The following is a 24,377-nucleotide window of genomic DNA, read 5'->3' as shown; positions in this document are numbered from 1 at the left end:
AATGACTGATATTATTGGTACAAAAATAAAGCCCAGGGTCCAGATCCACTGTGGGCAGTTGTTTACTCCATCTCATCTGCAACACACACACAAGCATAAATTTTATGGCACTTGAAGCATTGCTCTGTATTTCCTAACTGGCCTCAAGCTGTTCCAATGCTCTACGTGGGCCTTTCTGAATAAACCACCAGCAGCTGTAGTGCAAACCTGGGTAACTGCCCCAAGACATGATCGAGCCTGAAAAGCTAAAATTATGGTTTTAACATTTTGGTTTTACTTATGTCTTGTTAATCTATTCCAAGTATGTAAATTATCTGCCATTAATACACATCACTGCAGCTGGCATTTCTGTACAGCAATACCTCTAATTATCTGGTTAAGCAAAGCACATGAGAGCTCTACACCTTGCTGCTGTCAGAGAAGGTCTCATTTTGCTGGTTGCCACCAGCATCCTCCACTGCTGCTCCTGATTAAAGCAGCTCAGAGCATTTCTCTCACCTCTAACTGGAGGTCTCGGCTCCTTATCACAGCCATGCTCTTCTCGTCACTCAGCTGGGCATACCTCATGGCCAGATTGTAGTTCTCATCTTTCACCTTGACCAGCTCATCATTGTAGTTGTTCCTCTCCTCCTTCATCTTGTTGTATCTCTCCTGGAAGGTCAGCAGCTCTATCTTGTTCAGTTTGAGCTGCTTTCGCTCGTCCTCCAACTGGCGAGACTTGGCCAACAGTTCACAGCGCTGCACATCCTTTGTCTTCACTTGCTGCTGAAGCTTAATGATCTCATTCATTAGGAAGTGGGTAAGGCCTTCATGTCCCTCCTCCACTGAAAATGTTTGAACAGCTTTTCAGTGTCTAATAAAATAACTTTAAGTAGGATTAGCAGAACTGAGTAAGAAATAAATGTCCCAGAATATGTACAGAGGTTCCAAATACACATTTGTGTATCTAACTGGCACCAGCACAAGTATTACACAGTACACTATTACCAGAATTACAGTATGCACACATACATTTTGTCTGGATAGAATATGAACCCTTTGCATTTGTCTTGTTTCAGCTGAGCTAACAGGCCTTTGGAAATGGCATAAACTTCGACAAACAAATCCGTACCAGTATCATTAATTTGGATGCTTCAAATCTGCTGCACATCTGTAGGTCACCAGTGTAATTCAGTTCACTGTTCCAATGTGCTTCTCTTGAGACTTCTTGTAATGCCTAGTATTCAAGTTGAAGCTCTTCAGCTTCATGTTCCTTTCTTTACACATTACCTGTGGCTAGCACATTTTGTATTGAAGGGGACTGAAAAACTGCAAAATGCTACTGTAAAATTAGCTTTTATTTCTATTTCTTGCCTGAAAAATTAAACCCAGTCTCCAAGACATTCCTTATTCAATAACCTCCTTCGGGATTGATTCTACTCACCGACAATAGTGGAAAACCTTCGTGTAGGTTCTTTCCCTGTCACCAGTTTGTAGAGTTCAGGATAATAAAACTCCAGGCTCTCCAGGAAAACTACATAGCCCCTTTGGCCCTTGGTGTGGAGAATGTCAAGCAGTCGGCCTAAGTAGAGAGAGCAGAGAGGTGACCTAGCAGCATGAGGAGCAGCATAAGCAAGTACAGTACCCCGATGTCAGATCTACTTAAGGTTCATCTCTGCCACTGCAACGTGCTGTGAAAGCTGTGCCTGATTAATTGAGCTCATCTGAACTCATAAAGCAATGCCACGTATTCTTTATGCTTGTGCTGATTGTTATGCTGAAGGAGTGTGGGCAACTTGGTCTCTCAGTGCAGCCTTTCCCAGGCAGTGCTGGAATGCTGGGACAGCAGACACTTCAGTGACAAACCACGAGGCATGGCAAGACAGCTGAAAACCCACTCCTGGAATGGCTGCTGTCTGTGCTGACATGTTTGTCAAGGCTTTGATGGGAATATGAACTCCATGAGCTCCAGTCTGCACAGCACTGCAAGGAGTCGTTGTTATCAAAATAGCAGCAGCAGAATCCCCCCCTCTTTACATTAAATCTCCTGTAAATGAGACACAGGTTTTCCATTTGATAATCTGCAATTGAATACAGGCTCCTTCTGGATTTAGCAAAAGAATATGGTTCAGATCAGGATGCAGATGTAGCCATTCACCAAACAATTACCTGCTCGGTTAATTTTGGAGGGCAGCATAAGTGAGTTAAGCACCTCATCCTCATCTTGCTCATCGATGACTTTGCACTGCCGTAAGTAGGGGGTCAGCTTGGCTGGATTGATGTAGCGGCTCAGCATGTGCCGGTTGCATTCTACGTTCTCCCACAAAGCTTCCTCCTCATCTTTCAGTGTCTCCAGGCAGTCATCCATCTCTGGCTCTCCTCCTTAACAAGGGAAACAACTGGCAAATAAACATCAAGCAGGACAGCTTCTATCCTGTATCCTTTTCTTTTTGTGCTTCCATGTCACATAGGATGAACTCAAGTGCAGCCTGTCCACAGCTCATCTGGAAAGTGACAGTTCAGAGAAGTACTATCTTGAGTCTGTGAACTATTGTATATTGCTCTCTAGTGATGAATCTGTAGCTCAGCTAACTCCATGAAGTTCTCTACAAGCCAGAGAATCCCTCTTCATAATAGAAGCACTGGCAAAGGACACGGCGCAGTGCAAGACAGGGTATGAACATGCAGAACTCAGAGCAAAGACAAATACTTGCCTGTAGGCAGCTAAGGCTTTCATCCTCACCTCTCTTGCTCCTCTCAGCTGTACTGACCTGAACCTGGATTTTTACCTGCATATTTGTGATGAGCCAACACACGTAAATGACTGCACCACATGAATAGTTAACTCGTAAGTAAGCGCTTACGTATCTCTGCCTTCACCAATGTGTATGCATTGACTGATGCGTGGGTATGAATGCAAGTAACCTGTGAGTTCGGACCTTGCCTTTCTCTGCATGAGTGAGTCAGTTTTGTACCACTCTAGTCTGAAAACGTTCTTAACTCATGCAAATATTATCACATGATTTCTGAGTGCTTGCTAAGCAATTTCCTGCCGCCTTCTAATTTGTAACCACCTCATTAGAGAAGGTTACAAGGCAGGCAGCAGTGAGGTGAGAAAACACGTCCTAAAGTTAAGAGTAAAGAAACCTTGTGAAGATCTTTCCTTCTTAATTTGATAGTAAATGTTAACTTTTGAAACAAGTCTTATTTCTGCATTCCAGCTTTCCCAAGCTTTTGTGATCCAGGTGGCACAAGGAAGATAAGCTCCTATTTCAAGAGGTATTTTACCCCATCAGAGATCGCGGCATAGGAAGAATGTGCTTTATGAGACTTTGCTGGTAATCAGTAACTAAAGACCTTAAAAGCAACATGCCGTTTTTCTTTGACCAAAAGAGTTCTCTCCATTGTGGCATATAAATTCCTCAGCTTCCAACTTTAGGAACTGCAAAGCAGCCCGAGTTACACTGAAAATCCCCAGGCAAAACCAGCTATTAATCTGTATATCCATGGGTGATTAACTCCTCATTTTGAAAACTAAAGCCCAAAGTGCTAATCTGCTACATAATGTGTTTGTCAGTGCTCTATCATAATGACACACAGAATAGTCCTACAGAAATGCATCAACAACAACCCTCAAAAGGGCAAGGAAGACCAGGTCTGCTCAATGGGATCCAGAATGATAGGGACATGGCTACGGTTATAGGAAAACCTCTGTTCTTGCAAACTCCTCACAAGCTGGAGGAAACTCTTACTGAATACCAGTATTCACATGTGGTAAAAATGACACTGCAGTAATGAACAGTATAAAGCTAAACAAATAGAAACAGCTCTATAAAATAGGTAGCAGTGGGAGGAATGGTAAAGGTGAAATAGCTTCATCTGGAGTACACATACATTCTCATGAACCTTACTCTCCACCCCTTGCTCTGGAGATAACTATTTCACTTCAAAGATGAATTTAACACTAGATAATTGGAGAAGCTGAACTTTTGGGAGTAGAAGGCAGTAAAGCAGAGGGTCACCCAGTCCTGCAGTCACCTTACAGCCATAGCTATCCATTGCATCTAAAGAAAGGTGTGTTGCAGGCCCTTTAATTTTGAGGAGCATACCAGGAAGCTCACAGATGTGCAAAAGAAGCGCTTGCCTGAATTCCATAAAATGCAAGATATCTTGTAATCTGCTGCACTGAACCAGCAATTATTACACACTGTCAGCAATTCCCTCAGGACATTAGTAAGGCATTTCTCCATTAAATGATTCAACAAAGAGTTCACTCATCAGCGTAATTCTTGACATGGATACAGGGTTTTTTTTAACCTGACATTAAAAACACCTTTATCAGATAGTCCCTCATGTATGGGCATAATACATCCATACTGTTATTTTGGAGACATAACGTTTAATGCGGAAGTAGTAAGTACAGTGCATGTGGATAAGAAGGAGCAAGCCCTTAGGAACAGGCTAAGAGTATAACCTCCAGGTAACTCCACTGTCTTGTGGAACTATTCCAGAGACAGCAGCTGATGTTAGTACAGCATCCTCCTTAGTGAGCAAGGATTTCTTTGATTTAGTATTTAATATAATGTTGACAGCTCAAAAACCAGACGTGCCAACTGAAACTCGGTAGGAAACCAATAAAGGTATTGTATTAGTGGCTCCAATTTTAAGGGACTTTCAGCAGCAATATTTAAAAGACCTTATTCCCTGTTTCTGTCCTTCCTTTGTGTGATGCCATTGCAGAAAAGTTGTTTTCACTTACAAAATTACACATTACAGATTTAGTGTTTTCAATGGGTAATCACTTAATCTGATCTTTATTACAATGATTACAGTTATCTAGTTTCTGCTTCCAGCACCGCGAGTTGTAACCTATCACATTGAGAAGTTGTGATATGTCCTAGAAATACTATGGCATCCATTGCAAATCACAGGTGTGAAGTCACAGACTTGGCCTGACTTCAACAGATATTAACCAAGAAGAAGTAAGAATCGCAACAGCAGTTAATAAATTGCTCTCCTACTGCTCCTTTCAGTAGTTCGTATACAAAATAGCTTTTAACTGCAGGAGAGCCTAATCCAGTAATAATCTCAGCGAGTTCCATCTATTTCAAAGATCTCTGTAGATGCAGGCAAATAAAAGAGAGAATCCCATTTCACATTAAAAGAAACACTCTACTCCCCTCATCTCCTTTTCTCTCTCAGGGACACTATCCCCCCTCTTGGTAGTAACACACAAATGAGTCTGTGTGTTTGCTAGATTTTTTGGTATATTTTTCAACTGCACAAATCACCTTGCAGTTAAAGCTGGTCTCTGTTCTCACTCAGACTCCACACTTTCATATGTCAGTGACACTCTCCACTGATCAAGGGAATAAAGCCTGCAGGCTTCAGAACCAGGGGTTCTGTCAAGTGCTCATCATCAGGTCACAGCTAAAGCTTCAGGTTTTGTGGTTCATTTCATGATGGCGAAGGAATTAACCCTTCAGCTGCTTAATTATTTGCATCCCCTTGCTCTGAATGCTTGTCAGCCTGTCTATACTGAGAAGTTACCATGTAAGAGATGGTGAAGCAGGCTTCAGCTAGGGTTTCTGATTTCTTGGTACCTCCTTTGTGAAACAGGAAAAAAAGAGTACTGTCTTCGTACCGAGAAGCAGGAGGAAGTGTATTTTGGAAGAGGTGATCTATTTTTAATGCTTTGGACTTCTGCATTTGTCACAGATGTTCGCAGACTGGCAATGTATAAAAAGAAACGGCAACACACAAAATGTTTATGCAAACTGTGAGCTAGTAAGAACAGAGTTTATCTTAAATACTGCGTATGTGTTTATAAACCAGGAAAGGATTACGTACCAATTATCACACTTGAAAGGGTGGTAATAAAGCAGAAATAAAGATGAAGATAGCACTATGTATATAATTATCCTCACCATTTTGAGGGTATTGTCTTACATCCTCTTTCTATGCATATCTCTAGACTTCACGGGGAAATACTCTTTCTCCCTCAAGTTCTTATAGCACCTCGCATGATAACGTATAACAGGGTGATTTTCTCAAAAGCTGCTTGTATGGATATGTGCAGATTTGCAGTATCAGAGAATTGCCAAAGCACAAAGGGATTTAGAGATATCTTTAATTTTAGAGGGAAGTCACAGTTTAACGTGTGATAAGGAAATTCTATTCCTTTGCTTAAGGACAAGAGAGCTCTATTTGTACTCCTGGCTTTCTGGAATGCTGCATACCAGCTGTTTCCCATTATGCTGGCTGCACTGCTGGATGTTCTATAGTACTGAAAACTACTTCTAAAAGACTTAAACATTGATTAAAGATGACTGAATTTGCTTGCCTATACTTGCAGGTGTTTTCCATACAGTTGCTAAATCTGGACTCCCAAAGGAGAGGAGACAGTGTCTTCATCTGGCTTTAATAATTTGCAGTTTATAGGCATTCTTTCTTCCTCAGTGTCCCCATCTGAAGACAAGGCTAGCTGGAAGCATTTTTACGACAAGGCAGGACTCATTACTTCTTGACTGCAAAGCACTTGGAACCATCAAGATGGAAAGATCCTAGAAAAGCATTTAGTATTAGTGCAGTCTATTTGCTTCAGATTTTACAGGCCTTAGAATATTTTGAGGCCAGCAGCATTGTTGAACAGGCTGAGCTGTGTTACTGGTTTAGGTCACAGTGGCTGTGTATGAAAGAACTGTTCTGTGTATACCAGAACTCCCTCTTTACATGAAAGATTCAACCAGCTTACTAAATGCCACCATTTCAATAAAGTATAAAGGAAAAATATAGAATAAGAGATACCAAAGTAATAGAAGAGCAGGAAGCTTTAAATACAAAATGGGATTATTTTTGCACAGATGTATTCTGTTCAATTCCATTGAATCAATCTTCCTGTTATGCGCAACCTACATAATGCCCCAAAACACAAACAGATTTGCAAGGCTTCAGTAAGGTAAAGGCAGGGCTTCAGTAAAGGCAGATGAGAGCCATAGTCATAAATACTACTCCTGTTTTCAGAGAAGAAAAGAGACAGAGGTAATCAAACCAAACTCCCTAACTGGTTCAAAGAGCTCCGGAGGCATATTCATCTTGCTCCTACAAGCAGAAGAGGGAAAGAAAATTCCTCTCATTTTCATAACTATTAATTCACCAACCAAGTGAGAGAAAGAGAAATGAAGAATTCCATCATGTTACTCTTATTCAGTATCCCTGCCCTAGGAAAAAAAGAGAATGCAACAAAATAAATCAGAGATTTGTCTCTAGTCCCTATTCCCGTGCTAACAGAAGCAGACAGAGGAATTAATACTATAGGAACTCTCTCCAATTATCTCTTCTGTGCCTTTATTTACTCTCCTATCAACAGATCCATCTAAAACTCCATCTCAGAAAAAAGGAATGTGTAAGGCATACATAAAGAATGGATCAATCACTGCTAGTATTAGTTGGTACTCTCAATGGTTTGCTTAGTAGCATCTAAACCAGAAAACGCTGTATGCAACAGAGACAGAAGCTTTTCAGAACTGCAGGATAATACTGCTTAGAGCTGAAAAATCCTTGCACTGAATTCCACACTTACTCCCTTCAGCTTCTGTCTGCTTTTGAAACTGCACATGAAATTCTGTAAAATACCAAGCACTTTCTGGAGGAAAAACTATTTACACATTAAAAACGTTGTTTTGCCCAACTAATATTGCTGCAAAGGACCGTAACCAGTGCAAGTAATACTTATTAGAATCTTGTAACCATCTGTGTTTTATAAATGGCTGAGATCTATGCTTTCCCACTTTGCACTCCATCTAGTGAAGCCTATGTCTTCCTCCAATCTGCCGGCTTAGAACTTCAGAGCTCTTACTATCACACAGGAAGGAAATGACTAACTTTGCCTCAATAGCAAACCGACAGCAGACCGTGTTACCTCAAACATGCAACATCCAATCAGGTTTGCTTGTAGAACATATATTACCAATAATAAACAAAGAAAATGGAAAAATCCTACTCTACTGATAGCTTAAATCCTGTTTTGGCAAGACTCATTTTATTGCGTGTCACTATTTTCTACACAGAGTGAAAATGCTCCTAGCTCCTTCAGTAACGCAGTGTCTAAGCACAACTGATAGAAGAAATTGAGAGGCTGGGTTCATTGCACCAGTTTGAATTCGGCATCTGGTTTCACTCAGGAATCTAGATCCTCTCTAGAGGACAGATAATGGTCTGGTTAAAACTTCATGCCACCATTTTATACTTCCACCTTGGAATGCCCTCTAAAGATTGGTTTCTAGCCACTACTCACAGCTTAGGCTCCCTCTAGGGTAAATGGAGAGAGGTTTGTCCCTTCAGATGCCAATGTCCATACAGGTCATTAGATCAATACTATTCTGTTTTCCCATATTGTTTAAGAATCTCATTCCCAGATTTCAGAACTTGTTAGAACTACCATTATTAAATTATATGTGAAAGTAAATGAGAAATGAGAGAGGTGAACAATGAGAGCTGGACACAAAACACTAAAGAGGAGAAAGACAAGACTTGGGGATGAAAAACAGTGAAGTCAAGGGCAAATGAAATACAAAAAGGGAACAGAAAAAGAAAAAGAAAGTTAAAGAAAGGGGAACTCAACAGAACTGAACAGAGGAACAGAAGTGAGAGAGATAAGAACAGGAAAGACTTTAGTGAAAGCAAAGGGAAGGAATGTGGGGTGTAAAGCAAATGAAGGGATAAACAGGGAAGGCCCCTACACGGATCCTGACACATTAGAAATCAGTGTTAGTTCTCAGCATGCAAATCAAGCTAATGGCACAATAATTTAAATAAATAATTTACCAGAGGAGTTGAATGCGTCTGTTTTAAAGGATCTGTGAAGCAGCAGTGGAGAGCTGAAAGCCTGACATATAATAAATGCGTTAATCTACACATTCTCCATCCTGTCACACGTGATGATGATGAGGACAACAGGAATCACTGTGCTAACACAGTACAAATATGTTTATATAGCCGGGTTCTTTTTCTTGAGTGCAGCATTAGCTACTGACACGAGCATTTCCTTTCAACTAATGTGTGTTAAAAGCCAAGATCTAAGACAGAAGCTGTCATCCTCAGGCTGCTGGGAGCTCATGCGAATGCTGACCCAACAAATGCTTCAAAAGCCATTACTAGGTCCCAGGTTAACTTTCCCTTGAGACTGACTCTCTCTTTTTACAACTGATGGAGATTCTCACTATCTGAGGAGGAGAAGGCACAGCTGGGGGCAAATACATAGTTCTGTGTGATTATGAGGAGTCCTGCATTGAAAATTCAAGTTACTTAAACATGCAAATGGATTTGATGACCGCAGGCTAGGTCCCACTAAATGTGTGCTCACATTACAAATCCCACCACATTCTTTGGCACAGAGAACCAGTGCTCATAAGGGATTTGCACAGACTGAGCTATGTAAGAACCTGGTGAGGACAAAGATTCATTAGCTGACACCTACATATGAAACTCTCATAACCTTTGCACAGAAAGCCTGACTCTCATTGGTGTTTTTAACACTTCTATTAATACAAGTCACATAAAACAGGAAAAGAGGAAGAAGTATAGCTCTGCCAGACAAAACTGCTACTTAGTCTATTTGAAAACCTGACACTTTCTACTTTCTACAAACTTATGTTACATGAGTTTAAAGAAATAACAAAACACAGAGAGAAAAGAACACCTTCCATGTAGGCAGATAATGATTCTATGTAGGTGATCCTCTCATGCCCCAAAACAGTGAAAGGATGGGAGGACTCCACTCTAGTTTAATAATCTCTGAATTCAGCGTAACTGACAGTAAATGCGTAGGCCATTCTTGGAACTGAAAAGGTTACACTCCAGGCTTGAATACTGTCAGGTAATCTCACTGTAATTCACTGTGGCGATTTAATGATTCAGTTAAATGTCTTAAATGTGCTATAGAAAGGTATAATAGCTCCCCACCTAGCTCTGTGAAGACTTCCCCATTCACGTTTAGCTCTTAATTGCTAACAGTATATTCTGTTGGATCAAATACTGTCCAGTTTCCCAAGGGTGATGACTGCTATGATTCACATATACGTTTTGTTCATTTTAAATGCACAGCTTCACATAGATAGAACAGATATCTATACCTTATTCACTTTGTGACCTCTTTGTAACTATTACTTTAAAAGAGACTCTAATTTTATAGAACAGACCGCTGTCTTGCACATACTGGCTTGACTGTGGCTTGAAGAATGACAGGCATGCCTTACATAGCCAGTGCTGTAGTCCTTCCGCCTCAAAGTCACTTGAAGAAGTAAGCTTCACTTCTAGTTGCAGACTGCCATAGTCCTTGATGTTCTCCTCATTGACAAAATCCTCTGTCCTTGTAAGCTTGCTTAAAGCTGCATGCATGTCTCAGCCAGCAGAGCAAAAAACACACAGAGGATGCCATTTGACAAGAGCAAGTCTACAATAGACCACAAGCAGCCTGCTCTAAGAAGGACAAAACCTCACCAGGAATCAAAAGGAGCTCGCTATTTTATTGCTGGAAATTAGAATTCTCCTTTCACATGGAAATGGTTGTACTTGTTTTATGAATCACTTTTCCCACTTATGATTTCTGGTCACCTCCTCTTCTTCCTGCTCTGTGTCCTCTCTCTTCTTGTACCAGTGTCACAGGACTGTGTCTGGTAGCTCCGGAAACATACACCCACCATCCTCTCTCTCAAACTTGCTGTTTATAGTACATAGAAAGGTGCTGGGGGCTGCCTTACTTCCCTTTTCTTCTGAACAGAAGTTGTGGGTAACTTTCAAATACGACACCGCTGCAGAGGAAAGTCTTAGAGGAAGTGTCCTCACAGCCACAGGGAGCTGCATGCTCTGGATGGAGCAGGGAAGAGGTGAGAAGCACCTCAAATAGGTCGGCCTGTAGTGCAGATAATACAGCTGGATTTCATTAACAATTGTTGACCAATTCTGTGGCACCAAAGAAACCTGACTGTAATGCCTGTAACTGAGAGCAGTAAAGCAGTCTCTGGAAAACAGAGGCAGTTCCCTTTCCCTCCTGCTGGAGGGCTCCTTTAAGTTGCCACTATAGCAATTTAAAGCAAAAAAGGTCTGATCCTTCACTTAATGAGACTGGTACTTATGAGTGGCAACCTCTCTATGACCTTGTCTCACCATCTTGGGGAAGAGATACCAAATACTTGGCAGGTCTATATTTCCTCCCTTCAAAGCACTGCAAGGAGGAACTGAGCATCTTCCATTGCTTTCCCCACAACTAACTCCATTGGCTCTGATGATAGAGAATAAATGCTGTAAAGCTTTTGTGTGGAAGTTATCCCAGAAGAATTAACTGACCATTGGAAGAGACTAAACTCTGGTCTCATCAGGAAACTCGGGTCAGTTCAGCTCATGGTTATGAAAAGACCAAAGCAGCACAGTACTAACATGGCAAGATATGTGGCTATCCATCTTCCCCTGGGTACGTCCTGCAGAATGAGTCAACACAAGGAGAAGCATGAGACTTTCACCGAATTCTCTGCTGTCTGTGGAAATAAATAGTTGTGAGAACAGCTACTCCAAAGCAATGCCAGAATTAGCATCGAGACTGCAACGCTCCATCTGTGAGCATCCCAGTCTTTAAGCATGGGCAGCTGCTGTCAAAACAGCCTCTACAAACAATATCACAAAAGCAAGATTTGCAGGATTATATACATGAAAATCCTGATCTTTAGGGGAATTTACAAAGGGTTGTAATCAACTACAAGTCTGTGCAAGCTTAGTTGTATTCTCCTAACTTAAGCCTTGAAGCATAACGATTCCATATGTGCTATCCCCATTACCTCATAGTATCACAAGGTAACAATGAAAGCATTTGTGGAACACGAAAAGCCTTTGTTTTGATGCAGTGTTGTATTTGTGTACAAAGGGAGGTTACAGGCAATAAAAGTAAATGGATCAATTGCCCCTCTTTCTCATTCTTACCCAAGGGTATCACTTGTAATCAGGGTCAGATTTTCAAAGGGTGCAGGTAGTATTTAGGCATCAAAAGAAATGGCCATCTTGTTGCAAGACTTGCCCCAGTGTGGGATAAGACACTGTTAGGAATAAGAGAGCTGCTGAGTGCTAAGCCCTTTGAAAAATCAGGTCTTTCTTCCACACTTAACTTAAAGCTGCGCTCTTTCAAAAAGCTTTCTGCAACTGCAGCATTCTTCAAATGCTAAGGATGTGAAAAATGGGCCTTTAAAGCTTTGTGAGGTGCTAATTTTTACATGAATAGGAAACTGCTCTATATAGCGCCTATAAATCTGACTGGCAGCAGTATTTGAGTGGTTCTGGTTCTCCAGTATTACACAACGTCTCCAGCAGCACACATCCCACAGGGAAGAGCGCAGATGCTGTGTGCCAGTGCTTACCTGTATTAATTCCAACCCTTCTGAATCCATGAAATAAATATTCTGCTAGCTAACGGGTCACGGTAAACACTGCTGAGGCATCAATCTATTTTCAGCATATTGTCTCCAACTCCAATTGAGATTTTAAGACTTAAATGAGATTTTAAGCTTTGAACCCTCTGAGAAATAATACAAGAAAGGTTCTTTCTATATAACTGATACAATTTCTTTCTATGAGGCACAAAACTGTTTTTCTTATGCTCGAAATGTAATACAGGGTCGAAGCCACATGAGGTTTTAGATTAGATTCTCCTTCCATCATTGTTTGCTCTATTTACCTTCTCACCCCAAAGCCGGTAAGCTCAGCGTTGCAGGATCTACACTGCTGACTCATCTAACGGAGCCCGAACTCATACAAACCTATTCAAAACAGGTCCAATGATTTTACTTTCTAATCATAAACATGAAATTTAATTAGCATCCCTCTGCTAATGAAGTCACCATGGAGGATGAGACCGAGGAATTAGGCACAGGGATGGAATGTCAAGCATACAACAACTGTTATGCAGGTGGTTTAACTCCTGCTTCCCTCCACTCAGGTTTCAGGTCTTTTAAGAATCACGTGCTGTGTTTACAGGTTCCCTTCTTTGATGGCAATGCCCTTCTATCTTCTATGGCAGTAATTACTCTAGCATGATGCATGTGAAGTACAAAATAACGACAGATAAGGTTCACTCTGGATGAGAAACAGGAGCAAGACAGAGCAAGTGGGATCTGAATTCAAAACCTTATTTTGTCACAAGCTACCCAGGTCAGTAAGTGTTTCAAATCCTATAAAAGCAATACACTCATCACCTGAGAAAAGGCCTTGTATTATTCTCCAGGGTACTGCAAACATCAGAGAGATAAAAGGAATTTTTTTAAAGGAAGCATATGGAGAATTTTAAAAGCCTCTTTAAAATAAGAAATATTCCTAGCCTTTTTATCACCAGCATTCCTAGGAGGTATGGCCTAGGCTGACATCAGCACTGATGTTGGCATTACCGGGTGAGATTGTGCCTCCTGTGAACTACCCCTATCATCCCTCCAGAGGTCTTGAGAGCACAGGACCTGCCTTTGCCCACCCACGCCTGTTTGAAAGGGTTACATGAGCACATCTCCCTGCACAGCAACGCAGACGGTTACCCGAGGAGAAGGCAGGGACAGGCATTCTTCTACTGCTGCTCCTCAAGGTGCCTCGGTGAGGGAAGATAAAATACAGAGCATCATAGAAGAGAGGACTCAGTGACAAGTGGGCAAGTACCGTGGGAGAGCTCTGGAAGGGCTGGAGAGCTGCAGCAACCACAAACCCGAGCTTGCTTCTTGTACTCACACTGAAATTGTTCAGAGCAAGTCAGTGTGGGAGCAAGTGTTCACAGGCCCTGTCCTGAGAGCAGGTAATTATTAGTAACTCCTGGATTGCTAGAGAAGCTCCTGGGATAGCTCTGTGTGTGGGCTTGCCTCTTGGCTGCTCTCAATGACAACACTCTCTAGGGTAAAAAGGGCTTTATTTTGCCAGTCCTGGTTACTCACGGGTGGGCAACGTCTCAATTCTTGCACACTCCCTGATGCGACTTGAGAGCTGGAAACATTCAAGAATGTGGCCACAGCATTAAAAAAGCTTACTGCTTTGCAATGTGACAAAACCAGTTCTTCCTTACCAGTAAGGCAAGCAGAAGTTAGATCAAGCAATGCTCTATGTACTGAGGCAGGAGCAATCTGGGGACAGTGAAGCTTTCATGGATGCTGTCACACCAATTTTCTCTTGACAATCTCGCAATGCTTTGAAAGTTCTGTTCCATTTTCAGGGCAGCTGCCAATGAGTACAGCAGTATCTTCATAGAATCATAGAACGGTTTGGGCTGGAAAGGACCTTAAGATCATCCAGTTCCAACCCCCTGCCATGGGCAGGGACACCTCACACTAAAGCATGGCACCCAAGGCTCTGTCCAACCTGGCCTTGAACACCACCAGGGACGGAGCATTCACAGCTTCCTTGGGCAGTCCACTGCAGTGCCTCACCACCCTCACAGTAAAGAACTTCTTCCTTATATTCAATCTACCATACCAGCTTCATACCAGCTTTAAGGATCAGCAGAGTGGGTAAATAATACATATCCACATGAGGGATGGAGGAAGGTGTAAGTAACCCACTTCTAGATACGTAGAACATAATGCAGAATGCCAGGATGTGGCATCACAGCCCACAGAGTCCGATGTTCTGATCTGACTCTTTACAGCAGCTCTACATGCAGGACCAGAGGGTCAATTTTGGACCACGCTGGCCAAAACACAGCACAACAACCTAAACAACCTATGCTACTACAGCCAGCTGTATGTGTTAAGCATTCTCCACAAGAGAAAAGAAGTGGAAGAATGTCCCAGATGAAAATATGACATTGTCAGTGAGGTCTAGAAACCTTGCTAAAGCAAAATCACCCATCTCTGCCTTCCCTCTGATCTTTTCTTTCTTCCATTTGCTGTTCTTGATGAATTGCTTCATTTCCCTTAGGATCGGTCACCAAGCAGAGGTGATGGATACCTTCAGTTCTAACGTATGCTGTACACAGAGAAGTTTGTCAGCTACCTTCACTCACCTGATGAAACCACCACACACGGAATGGTAATCAGAATCAGAGAGGAAGAAGAAAGAAGATACTGAATAAGACAAGTGAGGCAAGTCAGCCAAATGGGTCAGCAGAGAGGACTTGGGATGTCCTGTGAGGACCAGAATACAGTAACAATCCCCCCTCCCCCCCCAGTTGAATGTTCAATTTATCTTCATTGCTCCAGTCCCTTCATGCAGAGACTTAGGTCTGTGCTGTTGGCATTAGCTACTTAATAGGTTTGCACCCAACATGTCCTGCTCAAATAGCTCCGGATTTATGCACTGTGATCATGTCATAATGATGCAATTGCAATGAGTTTGCATTTTTCTGCATTGCAGAAAGTTCTATGATGTATCAAGAGCCTGTCCTTCAATTCACAGCCTTCAAGTCCTTCAATTCACAGCCCTCAAGTCCTTCAATTCACAGCCTTCAAAGAGGCATTCAAATTCTGGTGCCTTCTATCTTAGGTCTAGTATCTCCCAGTTGTTCTTTGCAGGTGAAAAAGCTCAGTCCTTCCTGACACCCCATTCTCACATGCCACCTGAAGTAAACTTTGAGGCAGACACTGCTCTCACAAGTGTGCAACCCTGGTTGCTCAGTGATTCAGTGACAGCACTGCTGTCAAGAGCATTTACTGCAGCAAAACTGCCTGGGTACTGCTCTCACTATGGATACAGGCAACTCACAAAGACACCAGTCTGTAGTGTAACATTCCATAGGAAAATGCTCAAGTATCACTTTTCCTTCAGATCACAGACTTGTAGATTGAAAGAACCCCAAATGATTCAGTGATTCCAGCCTTGCAGGAAATGTAATACTTTTTCACCTGTTTAAAACACCTGAAGCAGAAGAAAAACATATTTCTTTGTGCCCTAAGATAAAGTTGATATATCTTTCATGTCATAAATTGCAAAACTGAGAGAACAAAACAGAATGAAATTAAACCTTGTACAATAAAACATGTAAGTTTTGGTCTTCCTGAAAAATATGTAACTGGAAATACTGGAATATGCTCAAACACCCACCAAAATCTTAAATAATTGAACATTGAGACTTATTCTGACTTGTTCTGTCAAGAACTGTGAAGGAAGACTAGCAGTGGAGAATCTTATCTTTAGCTTGTTTTTTAACAGGGGAAAAATCATCTCTGCAATAGTAAAAAAGGTGGAAAAGGTTTATGGAATTACATATTTTCAGTCAGTGCAAGTCATTAGTGAAATGAGTTTGGTGATCTAACTGCATCATTATAAGCTATGAAAAACATACGGAATGGCAACTACCTTGATGTGGCGCTCTGGGACACAGGTTAGTGTTGTTCTTGGCAGAGGTAGGTGAACAGTTGGACTCAATGATATTAAGGGTCTTTTCCAACCTAAATGATTCTATGATTCAGAAAAAAGCCAAGAGATAGAGATGGAGGCAGCAGCTGCCGGATGGACACTGTGACTTGCTCTTGGCAAAGCCTGGGATGCACCAACAGACTCTGGAGATGATCCATGCAAAACTGCAGCCAGGGAGGAAGCATTCTGTTAAACACAGACTTCATGTGACAGACCAGTTTGGTAGTGAATGGTGTAGGTCACAGGTATTTTAACTGAGATGTTAAAAACCTTCAAATGACCTTATAAACGTGATCATCAGCGCACTGCAATTGGGAAATGAAACGCATTTGGTGCAACCTTTAGGAAGAGTTGAAACAACCTTTGGGTGTCTTCCCAGTTTGCTCAGAATTCACAGAAACCTCTGAAACGTTTCTTTATTTGCGTTTCAAACCCTGGAGGAGCCTAACTTTTGTGCTTAAATATAGTAAACGTGTGCAACAGCCTATTAAGCACACTCATACTGATTGCAAGTATGGGCACAGCTAGATTAGAAATGTTTATACACATAGAGAGCTGTAAAAAATTGAGGTGGAAACAATCCATTAAGTGCTAACGATAACCACACGTGTACTGCTCGCGTACAGCTTTTTCTGCATCCAAATGGGAACAAATCCTGATCCCATTTTAACCAGTGACCTCATGTTAAATTTACCCTTCAGTGGCTCAATTACAACCTGAGGAGTATTTGCCAGCAAACAACCGGTGTTCAGGAGGCCGGCGGGAATCCTCTCCTTGCTGACACTGAAGCTGTATTTCTCCCCTGAACTACAAAAGCCCCAGGGCTGACTACCAGACCCAGACATATAACAAGTATCTTTGTGTAAGGCCAAACTGGCCTTGGGGACCAGAACAAACGTGTCTGCTAATGCTACACAATGTTACTTTACACAGACAAATTCAGCGAGGCAAGGATTACTACGAGTAATATCACATACACAGCTGTCTATACATTCATCCTTTTGACACAACCAGAATGTTATAGGATTTCACTTGACATTTCTGCTAGATTTCCAGGGAGATTTGACAAATTTCTCTTTCCTTTGGAGTTGTTAAAGAGACTCCTAGAGGTGACACAGCATTAGAAAGAATTGCCCCATCCAGCACTGCCGATAAAATAGGGTTTGCGGGACTAACATAACAAGACTATTCCCTTTACTGTATGTTCAGCAGCAATAGCAGACAATGTACAATACATTGCCAAGTTTTGGTGCTATTAGTAATATATTTTTATGAGCTGTGGGAAAAAAAAACCCTGTGTGTTTGCCTTTCATATGAAAAATTACAAAGGCCTTACCCACTGGTAAAATGTTAAGTACACCCCTTGTAGATCACTGAGCACGTGAGCCCATGGTACTCACAAGCTGTCACCATCCCTAAAGCCCAAATATTTGGGAGAAGATTATGAAGGAAGAAGAGTGTTCAAAAATCAAACTTCAGGAAAGACCTTTATGCTTAGCTAAAGTCAATGTGAAAACCTCCAGCCAAGGAGCGATGCCCATGGCTGGGACACACCATGACGGGGCATATGGCAAATCTGCTGCTTAGTCAAACTGCACATCAAACAGCCTGACATCATAGTCTCCTTTTGCCTGAGGAGCAAAAGTGCGAGGGTAATATAGGGAGAGAATACAGAAGAAAGAAGTAGAGAGAAAGAAGCTTTTATCACTCATTGGCTGCGTGCCACACAGACCAATTACATACATTTGACAGCAACCATTATAATTCCAGAGTCCTTGAACAAATCACAAGCAGAAAGGTTACCTTACTGAAAATGTTCATTGCCATTAAATAACTGACCCAGACTAGAGGGTGAAGGCAGCGCTTCAGAGAGAGTTTGGGAGGAAAGGAAGCAATGGAGAACCTTCTTATGTGCCCACCTGAGAAAACCCCATAATGTGTTCTGAGAAAGGAACTGCAGATTCACTGCAGATCAGGTATTCTCAGCCAAGTGTCAGAGTTCTGAGACTGCAGTTCCTACAGACATGCTGCTGTTACCAGTGGTAAAACCCAGCTAAATCTCACCAACTTTGTGGGATTTACGGGTTTACCTTCCAGTTTGAAAGTCATGAGGCCTGGTCCCCTATTCCTCACTGCTTTGAAGTTTAGATTGCTATGGAGGCTATCTACAAAGAAAACTGCCATGGGTCAGATTCCACATCGGTTACACAACCTTAACGATCCCACCTAACTAAACCATTCGTATTTCATGAAACCTGCATTTCAATATCAAAGACCTGAGACATGCTAAGAAGTGGGTATCTTGTTCTCTCTCAGTAACATAGGCATACTATTAGGAGAAATGAGAATCTCTATAGATTTCATCCTCTTGTGCCCAATAATTCCATATGGATGAGGAAAGGTTTCACCAAGTAACTGTATATAAAGCAAGGTCATGTGGCATATAGCGTTCAGATTTCTTCAGCATATCCCAGTTATGTGGGACGCATCCTTCTACAGAAGGTTCAAATTGCCTTTAACAGATATGTGTAGTTAGATGGTTCTCTTTCCACCCATGTTGAAGGTTTATTTTCCCCTTAATTCAGAGTTGAAGCTAATTGGAAGTGACCATTTGCGTAAGATTGAGGAGTCAAACATGGTTCTGAATTTATGTTCTGGGGTTGGCAACTGGATGGAAAGGTTTCAGACTCTTTCCAGCTGAAACTTGTCCTCTGTCAAACTCAACAAACTAGTTACACACACACACACAAAAGCATTGCTAGCTTCAGGTCCCCTTGGAACTGTCACAACACAACTTTGACAATGCCCTTTTCTAACTCAACATACACAAACTGTCAGGATGAAAAAGGGAAAGGAGAGAAAGAGAGAGAAAGAATAGATGCTGTGAACGAAGAGATGCTGTGAGCGAAGAGATGTTGTTTCTGCCAATTGATTTCTGGGAGACATCAAGGCCTTACAAAAAGGACCAGTAATAGGGGCATAGAATACTGACAAACAAAGGCATAAAATCATAATACAAGTTTTGCAGAATGACTAAAAGGAGCGCAAGTAGTTTTCACATCACAAGATGAGTTGTAACAGAGAAGGAAAGAGTCATATCAGACCTGTATGTGTAAAATGAATAGGTCTCATTTTATGGTTCAATGGACTGATCCCAAGATCCAAAAGACAAAGATATTTTAAGGTACTTGCTTCTGTATTCACAAGACAATGCTCACAGCTCAAAGGCCACCGTTTGCTAGCTCTGAACCAGGAAGGATATCTTATAATTGCAAAGATGAAATTTAAGCTCCTTTCACTCACGTGGAGATGGACAATTTGAGAGAGCAGAACAGATCGCTGAGAGAATTCTCCACTAATAATTCTCTTATTAATGCAGCTGAGTTTAATAAGTGCTCCTTATTCAGTCCCCAAAAGCTCTTATCAGAACATCCCCAGAAATAAATCCTCAGTCTCAATAGTCCTGCTTGGGAAGGCAAAGCCAAGAGTCTTCATCAAAAAAAAAAAAAGTACTTATTTGTCATATCTGGTTCAAAGCTTACAAACTTAAGCAAGGAATAATAGCAGCCATTGTCCTTGGATGCAGTGTTTAGCCATGCTTGGTCTCGGTGACTCACTAATATATCTGGTATAAAAGGAATGAGCTGTTTCCAGATCATAGGAGTAAAGTTACTCTCCCACTACACCATTAGAGCTGAGAACCTCTACCTCCGAGAGTTGGAATCCCATGGGAATGAACAAGATAAAAACTATGCCAGTGTCACACCAGAAGTTCTGCTGTGGAGCAGGATTTAAAACTTACTAAGTTTTAGTCAAAAGGCTTATGATCAACCAGAACCGCATTTATGGTTTCCCAAAGATGCTTCGGATTGTCCTCGCCTGTTTTTAAACCTGCTTTCGGTACCACCATTAAGCTCTTCCTCTGCTGCACCTTGCACATTCTGCAAAGGAAAGGGGAGCTGAGAGACTGCAATAACTTCCCCCAGTTCCCCTACAGGTACTCAGTGGGGATGCTAAGCAGAGAGTAAGACCATCTGCATCAGCAGTTCCTCCCAATATGAATGCAACATCAAGATAAACATAGATAAAAGAAATCTGGTGGGGAGCTGTGGTAAGAACTTAGGAAGGAGTGGGTTGATAGAGAAGGAACAGAATATACAAAGTCAGGGCAGGCTGTATGTGTGAGCGGAGATGAAGCTACGGTGTGTTATAGGTGTTAGAAAATCCTGTGTGAGACAGAAAGAAACAGAGAGACAGGATGGTAGTGGTTATTCATTGTGAATGAGTAAGTATGGAAGGAAGCCGTGCAAGTATAAAGGTCTTGTATTTCGGGATGCACCCCCAAACCTGTAAACATGCAAATCCCATGCATGTACATGAAAGGGATAGACAGGAGAGCAGCATGTGTGTGCAGGGACAAGCCACTGGAGAGGCAGCACCAGGGTGTGTGCAAAATTAACTCTGAAGGCCAGCAATGTCTGCTGTGCACATGAGAAAGCGGATGGAGTAGGAAGCAGGAGTGCGTGTGAGAAGCCACAGGAGCAAAGGGAAAGAGGAACACGACACAGAAAAGGAACTGACAGAGGGGAAGGAAAGATGAAGAACGTGGGGGAGGATGTACAGTCTATTGCACAGGCAAGAGAGAGAAGGTGGAGAGAAAGGAAAGGAATGAACAAGGGCAACATTTGTCACACAGAAAATATGCTTTATGAAAAACAGGCATAAAAAGACAGTGAAAAAGATAGTCGGAGGTACATTAGGGTTGAGACAAGAGCAAAGGAAGTGAGAACAATTAAAAGAGAAAAAACAAGAATTACATTATTAGTTAACAGAAAGCATAAATCCCCAGTGAAGAGGTTTAAAGAAAAGGCTAGGGTGTAACACACAATGGGTAGAACCAGAAATTCTCTGCAGATAGTGCTGATCAGTCCTTTCATCTCCCCTCTCTAGACCTCTCGGTGCACCCTTCCTTAAGAACACATCTGCACCTCCAGCTACAGACTGTTGACCTCATCAAACCCTGAGCTCCAAGTATGGGTGCATGCGAAGTACGAGACCTGCTGAAGGCAAGGAAGGCACAGAAGAAACAGACTCTTGAAAACGAGCACAAAAAGGGTGAGTGTGGAACTTGTAGTGATTGGAGTCAAGTGCTGTCCCAGCCAGCAGTGAGGTGGAGCTGACCTGTCAACTGCTTTCCTTACCTTGGGTGCTCATGAGTGACTCGGTTGTTTTGCTGCGGCTGCCCCGGGCTGAAGCTCTCTCTACATCGCCTCCATGCAACAGTCAGTGTCTCCCAAGGAGTCTTGGAGAGGTCATTTGTGCTCTGCAGCTGGTGAAACACAAGGAGCAAAACACCCCTAAGGCACCAAGAGTTTAGGGAGAGTTGGGAATGCAGGAAGCCAGTGCATCGGTGTCGGAACGCGCAAAGAGCAACACAGAAAGTAAGAAAAAGTGTGTCAGAGGCTGGGAGGGGCAGAGAAGGAAAATGCAAAGATCTGACAGGAAACCAGACTATAAATCTGCTTCGGGTTTTAAAAAAACACATTTCTGCTCCCCAGCGATAGAGCCTGTTTGCAAATGACTGCACGCAGGTGACAGCAGAGCTCTGAAGTACCGTGGTAAGCAAATAAAGAGGCACCTTTGCCCCTTCCCCAGGCAGAGCAGTGGGCAGAGCTGGCTCAGACATAGCAAGGAGGCTGCCTCCACTGTTTTGCTTCCAGTTCTCCAGACTTTCAGTGCATGCTTCCCCCAGGCAAAAGGGGACACGCTGAATGCCAGCCTTACCCGTGCTGCGCCTCTCCAACCACAATGCAGCAACCCGTGCTTCGCAGGGCACATGCTGGCTAAAAAGCAGGCACGAAAGCAAATAGAAAGGACTGAAGAAAACAGAGTTTCAAGAATAATTCCAGGCCAAAGGAGTTCTGGGTTTTTCCAAGGTTTCAAAGGCTTTTTAAGAAAGCATCTATTTTATTAATAGCTGCTTTTGTTAAAAAGGGAGTCAACAATGTTTACTTCATGCAAACATTGATTATTTTACAGTCGAATGATACTTTAAACTATGTATTTTCCAAAGGGAGTCTCTGCTGACATAAAGAAGATGCAGTATCTTCTGTTCTTTAATGCCTGACTCCAGGCTTAAGGCCACACATGCAAATCCAACCCAGATGGGTCTCATTGATGACATTTACCTGCAAGGCTGCAACTACATCCAGGCTGCAATGACATCCTTCCATAAGCAAGCCAGTGAGAGCAGACAGTCAGATCTTTCCGTTACTTTTCTCCCAGTCCTACAGGGGCAGGAGTCACCACCACTGCTAGAAACATCCTTCAGTGCTGTTGCCATCTTGCTCAGGGATCTTCAGCCTCTATCACTTGCTTGATGTGCCAGTTCAACCTCCAGGGGAAAAAACCAGGCTCAGTTGCTCCTCAGGCTTTACTCTTTGCACTGGGTAGATGGGCTCAAGTGAAGCCTCAGTGGAGTCAGCCATAGGTCCTGAGTAGGTGAGAATCACAGGAAAAACCCCTTGAAGGAAATTACATGCATATAATAGGGATGCAAGTTTGCAAGGGTGACTCTATGTATATATGTTGATACGTGCATGGGTATGCTTTTATCTCACAAGAGAAACTAACAGAAATAAAAGCAGAAGCACTAGGGATAATAAACATGAGTGACCTACAGTAGATAATCTAGGAACGTGGGAAGGGAAAAATGATAGTAATGGAGTGAGAGAATGAGAAAGGAAAAAGTAGTTGTTAAAGAATAAAGGGAAAAACAACAAATGGAAAGTAATACAACAGTACAGTGGAAACACTATCAAAAGATACAGCGGCGTCAAAGACAAGAGAATGGAGGAAGTGAGATGCTAAAGTGAAAAGAAGAAATGTAAGGGAGAAATTACACTGCTCAAAAGTGTCCATTACAAGAGTCAAAAGTGTTCTTCCCAAACTGACAACTCAAACACCGTGAAAATCATGAGCGAGCAGAACATATACCAGAGAGCAAAACGCGTCGGGCAGCTCTGCTTTAATTCTCTCTCTTATTGTTCCTCTAATTTCATGTGTTAGCACATGGAGTGGTGAGAGCTAAGTTTACCCATAAGGACCATAATGAAAGGGATTCAGTAGGAATTTTAGTTCTCTAAATCAAGAGCTCAAATACTAAGGAAGGCCAGAATTTCTGCCTCCAACAGCAATGGCGGAAGATGCTACAGCCCTAAGTTCCAGTGAGGACTATAGTGTTATGTGCTACTTGCTTTCCTGTGTAACTTTACCAAAACTCAGTTTCAAGTGAACAAGGAGCTGCATATGACAAGGTGCAGGAAGGCTCCCTGCTCTGAGCAGCCGAAAATCTATACATGAGACAACTGCACGGGTGAGGTTCTGCAGTTTCTGATGGGGTGAAAGCCAGTGAGACTTGGGAGCGAAATAAGAATCGTGACCTCCAATGACTCCATCAAAAGCAACGCAAGTTATTTCTACTGCTTTCATAGGGGAAGCTGATTTATGCATGCAACTAAGGAACCATTTGAAGCACAAGCAGAGAAATTAACCCTGCTGGCAGGAGGCTTTGTGGTTTCACTTCGATTTTAAAACCTACACGTCGTCCACACATGGTTCCTAACCTGCAAGGAAAACCATGCTAGAATCTCAAGCCAAAACTCAACAAATCTCACTAGAGCATTTTCCTTCTGTCCTTGATTTCTTCAGGAAATAAGGTATCATGCGGTGGACTATAAAATTGCCCTCCAGAGCCAAGCAAGGTGTTAGATATCTATTTGCTCCTGCTTCTGCTATTGTTTTGCTTAATGTTGTAGACGACAAACAGCTTTCAGAAAGTGCAATAACTGTTCTAAAGAAGATTCCACATTTCCCTGGGCCTAAAGCGACACCCCAGAGATGAAGCAACTACCCAGTGAAGCCTGAGCAGCTTTAAGGAATAGGTCACTGAAACTCAAAGGACCTAAAATTCTCCTAATCATAAAGACTTTACTGGCAAACTGAGATCACCTGAGCGGGATCCAGTC

At 42.2% G+C, this 24,377-nt stretch overlaps 1 protein-coding gene across 2 annotated transcripts in view; it reads right to left on the bottom strand.

Moving 5' to 3' along the window:
* Positions 1-21,688, bottom strand: part of CARD11 (caspase recruitment domain family member 11) — a 45,929-nt gene extending 24,241 nt beyond the window's left edge. The window contains exons 1-4 of one of the 2 annotated variants that reach the window (XM_061356968.1): positions 21,552-21,688; positions 2,149-2,361; positions 1,424-1,561; positions 499-824 (exon numbers count right to left, since the gene is read on the bottom strand). In XM_061356968.1, the coding sequence (XP_061212952.1) occupies positions 499-824; positions 1,424-1,561; positions 2,149-2,361; positions 21,552-21,564 (690 nt within the window). In that variant the 5' untranslated portion in view covers positions 21,565-21,688. Of the gene's footprint in view, positions 1-498; positions 825-1,423; positions 1,562-2,148; positions 2,362-13,547; positions 13,982-21,551 lie in introns of those variants that run through there. The other variant, XM_061356967.1, reaches the window with a different exon arrangement.
* Between the last annotated feature and the right edge of the window lie 2,689 nt (positions 21,689-24,377).

The sequence above is a fragment of the Neopsephotus bourkii genome, unplaced genomic scaffold (genome assembly GCF_033783945.1).
Source record: "Neopsephotus bourkii isolate Nb327-2 ecotype Australia unplaced genomic scaffold, CSIRO-AGI_Nbou_v1 NB_882, whole genome shotgun sequence".
Classification (NCBI taxonomy): domain Eukaryota; kingdom Metazoa; phylum Chordata; class Aves; order Psittaciformes; family Psittacidae; genus Neopsephotus; species Neopsephotus bourkii.
This window is presented reverse-complemented; position numbering and strand designations above follow the sequence as displayed.